This window comes from Barbus barbus (genome assembly GCF_936440315.1).
Source record: "Barbus barbus genome assembly, chromosome: 8".
NCBI classification, from domain to species: Eukaryota; Metazoa; Chordata; class Actinopteri; order Cypriniformes; family Cyprinidae; genus Barbus; species Barbus barbus.
The window spans coordinates 2,531,923-2,537,389 of NC_136736.1; the positions used below are offsets into that span (position 1 = coordinate 2,531,923).

At 35.6% G+C, this 5,467-nt stretch overlaps 1 protein-coding gene across 1 annotated transcript; it reads right to left on the reverse strand.

Moving 5' to 3' along the window:
• Positions 1-1,054: 1,054 nt before the first annotated feature.
• LOC306873548 (centriole, cilia and spindle-associated protein-like) lies at positions 1,055-4,872 on the reverse strand. Its single transcript, XM_079422910.1, has 4 exons — positions 4,711-4,872; positions 3,923-4,311; positions 3,528-3,832; positions 1,055-2,468 (listed from the first exon to the last, which is right to left on the reverse strand). Exons 2-4 carry the CDS (start codon positions 4,287-4,289, stop codon positions 2,289-2,291), a joined length of 852 nt encoding a protein of 283 aa, XP_079279036.1. The 5' UTR covers positions 4,290-4,311; positions 4,711-4,872; the 3' UTR covers positions 1,055-2,288.
• Between the last annotated feature and the right edge of the window lie 595 nt (positions 4,873-5,467).

Below are 5,467 nucleotides of genomic sequence, written 5' to 3' on the forward strand. Positions count from 1 at the left end.
TAAACAGATCACAATGGCACGTCAGCACTTCTGATCATGTTGTTTAACAGCCAATTGAAAACCAAGACATTCACTACATTATGGCATGATTCAGACCTCTGAGTCATCTGCTGTCCCGTCAGCTGGTCCAGACTAAACCTCAGCTGGCCTCAGAGGTGGCGAGATGATTTGGACCGTGCTGCAGATGCCTGACAGTTTGTGGCATATGTGCAAATAGCTTAGAAAACCAGTTAGAGTGTTAACATTGTTAACATTAGACACACACAACGGTGTCCAAAAGACCACATTGGAAATAAAGTTTTAAGGTTTGGAAATGTTATGATGTCAAATGGATTAGAAATTCCACTCAGTTTGTTATGAGTTCATTTTTTAGTTCCCATGTAAAAAAAAAAAAAAAAAACCTAAAGAAAATTGTTCTAATTAGAATTTCTATCATAATTTGGAACTGGTCCAATGAGATTCTTACAGGCCTTTTTTTTTTTTTTGTAACTGGGATCCATTGACATCCTATTTAAATCAATCTCTTTTATGTAAATTGTCTCAGTAAGCAAGCTGCTGCAAAGAAAATGAATAGGATAGGAACAAAATCCTTTGTGTCATTAAGTCCTGTAGGAATATTCGGAATTGTTCCAAAATATGATTTTGGATTCCAAAATTCTAATTAGAATCCTGTACAATTTTCATATTGGAATCCTTTAAGTTTTTAAAATGATTTAAAATGTATTTAAAATTGTTATATTTGTTCTAAACTAATTTTAAATGATGATAATAGCTATATTAAATCAGAAAAGGACGCAAAATAACATTGTCACTGGTGTATTTAGACTTTTGGACCCCACTGTATTATTTGATAAAACAAACTGCACATTTACAAACTATACAATATAAAATTCATCAAATTATACAAAAAGTACTATGGATGTAAATGTCATTAAAAAACAAAACAACATAAAAAATGTTTATTCATACCTTTAAGTAAGTTATACTGATGTTTAACATATTGCTCTGTATGATATTGTGATTTATGGACATAATATCGAAGAGACATGATGTTACTCAAACATAGTTTATTCACTGCAACTCATTAGGAGTATTTCTGTTCTGCAGATGAAAATATATCTACCTGTGCATGTTCTCATGTACAAATACAGTGGTCAAAATGTAAACATTGCTGAAGAAAATCAACAAGTTAGTATATTTCATATACTTCATTCAAGAACATCAGCGTCAGTAGCCTTAAACAGAATGAGTTTCCTTTTATGAAATCATAAACAAGTGAATAACTGAATGAATAAATTAATACGTCCAGATAACAGGCAAGCAGAGGAAATGTCCCTCAGCGTCACGGCTCATTCAAAGTGTCTATGACAAAATCAGTGCTGATGCATTTGAAATATCACAGAAAAGCTAAATATATACATGTGAGCAAATATGTATTTTAATACCAAATCTGTGCTCTAATAAATAACTCAATGCATAATGAATGATCACATTCACAAGAATCAAATGATGGCCTTCAACTAGCCCTCAATTATTTTTCCATCTAAAAATATTAATTACTTGACATCTTTGTGCAAAACGTGGATTCAAATGATTAGTGATCGGTGAGGAAAATACAGTTTTTTAGAAAACATTTCACGACTTGCACACCACTGCACTTCTAAAACGACCTCTCAAACACAAATCCATTGACCATGTGTTCAATTAAAACATCAGTCAGTCACATTCAAAAGAACAGGAAGGTTTACAGCTGATATTGTAATGACAGGCAGGCTGGAGCGTCTAGAATAACATTCTGGAAAGATCAGAATAAACAATCATCCCAGTCAGAAACAAATCCTTTTTTAACAATAAATGTTTGGTCCTCTCAGAAATTAATTTTGATCTTTAAATACCTGCAGCCCATGTTTAAAATCAGAACAGAAGCTCTGAAACCTTCTAATATCCACCAAACACTGAAAACTGGAAAATAAAATCACCATTAAATTCCAACAGAAACAGGATACTGAAAATATTAAAACTAAGTATTTGTGATACCAAATGTGTTTTGGTGTAATATCGAAGTGTTTGGTCCTTAAATGCATTCATAACAAAGTGATTGTAGCCAGCTTAAAAAAATATGAATTATTTTTATATTTATACTGCATATCGAATTTAAAGGAATGCGTGTAACTTTTTATTCAGTTTTCGTTGTCAATTGTCCAGTGCCTTCTCTAATGCTCCTGTAGTGCTGGTTTGGTGCAGCCTCATATCAAATCCAGTGACATAAGCTGCTCCTGGATCAGCCTCTATCTCAGTCGAGCAGAGAAGCAGCGCATGTACTCGGTCATCCAGCGCTCGTCCGCCACACTCAGTGCTGATCTCCGAGACTTCTCCAGGTCAGCTGACCTCGCCCGCCGGTGGTCTGATGATCTTCCACCTTTTTTAGCCTCTCTTCGTGTCTGGACGCCCACGTCGGCCCGATGAATCTGCAAATGAATTCAAATATATTCAGTTTTTAGGATCTCTGACTCATCTCTTTTGCAGTTTTCTACACCGATGAAATCCAGCTCTTTAACCTACTAAACTTTTGTATACCAGAGAAGGTAATCTGATGATTCAGGATATCACTGCTCTACGCTGAATAATTCACCGCTTCCACATGTGGTGTCAGATGTCACACACAGTGCTTCATTCCACTGATTAGTACACGGCTGTTTAGTCACTTCAAATTTCCCCTCTTTGTTTGAATCATATATTCAAATCTGTTAAAAACACACTCATGCTCACTTCTGCTAATGGATACCCATGCACCGAAAAAAAATACAGTGCAGCTTTTTAAAATATTATTTACCTATTTTAAATATTAATATGTAAAATTAAAAATAATGGTCAGCGAACCAACATATAGAGCCGTTTAAGCGACCCGAGTTCGAGTTGAGTTCCTTTCCCAATCCTGTTCCCCCTCTCTCTCACTTCATTTTCTGTCAATATATAGCCTACTAATCCTAATAAAAGGCAAAAATGCCAAAACAAAATATATATATAACTATACAAGTCCACTTAATATGAGAAAATATATTTTAAAATATCAGAAATATAAAACTTTTTTTAAAAATACAAATTATTAGTAATTCCTTTCTACTAATGGCTATCTATACATAAAAAAAATTAAACAAAATAAATACTTTTTTTTATTTTTATTATTCTAGCCAAATTGTATGTTATTTATATAAACTGAAGCTTTTAATGTTCTTTAATATATGGCCACATAATAAATTGAAAAAGAAATCATACTTTGATTATAAAAATATATTTGAATACCTATATTAGTGACATATTTCTTTAAATATATATATTTTAAAAATATTTCTAATAGAAAAAATCTATGAAAACTTGTTTTGTTGTATGGGTACAGGACGTTCTCATGGCAAATTTCTACATCTGAGGTAATGATAGGCTGCATGTAAAACTGAAAATGAGAGTAGTTTTTATGGCCTGTAATATCAGATTTGATACAGAAAGCTGCGGTTACTATCAGGCCTCACCTCTCCAGCGGACATAGACGCTCTCATATTTGGTGTCCTTCTGTCCCTGGTCTCAATGTGCCTTTCTGCCCAGTCACAACGGATAAAAGACTGTCTGTTCTCACGGTTGGATGTCCGCTCCTTGGTTTTGCCCGGTGGTTGGCTCTTGGCCCTGGATGGTTTTCTTGACACGGATAGTTGAGATTCATCACTATCCAACTCCTTATTAGGGTAGCACGGCTCTGAACGGGGCGCCCGGCGTCTCTGTCGCCGTTTTGGATTCGATTCTGATGGCCCGTTAGGAGTCACATGTTTGTAACCATTCTCTGTGACAAAAGCAAAATGAGTAGTTCACTCAAAAATGAACATTTAAATAAGGTTTCAATCAAACTGAAGCTTACAAGATATGAACGTACCCAAGGGAAGTGAGCTTTCCACAGTTGCACTAATATCCGTGTGAACTTCTCCATTCACCTGCGGCTTCCAGGAGTTCAGAACCTCTGCATTCTCGTTCTTGGACTCTGATGAGGATATGTAGATATGTTTGGCATTTGAGACGTTCCCCTCCTGCTGTTTGGGACTGGACCTTCCGCTCGAGTCGGACCCGCTGTCCCATCCGTCAACAAATAATGGTCTGTGTGTCTGCTCCATCAGCCTCCGCGTCAGTCTGTATTTCACAGAGTCCTCGTAAGATTTTGAGAACGTCTCCCACTTGGGATTTCTGAACTTCTTCATGTACTCCGTCCGGACCTTCTTGGACATCATGTTGTTATTGGTAGACATTTCGCCCTGCTGAAATAATCACCTAGGGAATTAACATAACAATGTGTCAGTCTTGTCTATGCACGCTCGCATACTTGATGTCCATCTGTTCTTAGTAGTATATACTACGGATTGTGATGATTTTAGTATTGCACGGAGGAGGAGTGCATGTTATTCCAGTAGAATAGGTTACAGCCCAGTGCCCACATTATTTATTTATATTCTTTACATAATACATAAGCCGATGTTACATTTCTAAAGGGACATTTCTTACGTTCTTTAAATAAAGATGCAATCGTATTTATTGTTATTAAGAAACTGGTAAACATCACTGAAATACTATTCGCTTTAGAAACCCGTCTGATTAGGTTGGCAGCGCACTATGTTTACAGGTCTGTGCTGAGTATGTAGGTAAACACTGACTTAAGCGCTTTAAACTCACCCACTCCTATCCTTTCCGTTCCTTATGCTTTAACGTTGGATAAAGACGTACATTTTTTATTCTTCCGTCCTTATGAATTCTGAGTACACCTATCCATCACTGTTGAGTGCCTGCTGCGTACTAGAAAAACAAGCCTCGCTGATATTACGGCTTTGGTGATCTACAGTGCGCATGCGCACAGCATCACTTGGACTGCTCGAGGACTTGATGTATACGCACAATCCAATCTACCGTTTAATTGATCCTAATTTGATTATAATCGTCTACTTTCTTCCAGTCGATAGAAGAAGTTAATTATTTATGGAGTCCTATTTTTCCTAATATTTTTGTAATGGGAAAAGGCGAGAATATAATTTGTAACAAGTAACATTCCTCTCATTACTAGTGATGAAACTTTCTCTGCGCATGCGCAGAAAAGGTCTTTGTCAGGAAAATATTTTAAATATGAGGTATGAAAATTTTTGATTCACCCTTCAGCTGAATCGCATATTGATTTTATTTCTGTGTGCTGTGTGCATGTTAAAACATGAATGACTTAACAACAAAACATTTTATGGCGGTATGGTAACCTTACGAAAATTAACCATAGTTTTACGATTAAAAAAAAACATGATACTATAGTTAAACCATGGTAACCATAAATTAACTATGGTTTTAATACACTAACCATAGTTTAAATTCAATATGTCAGAAAATCAAAACAAAACATGGTTATTACACTTTTACTATAATAATAATGCAGTAAAACCATGGTTAA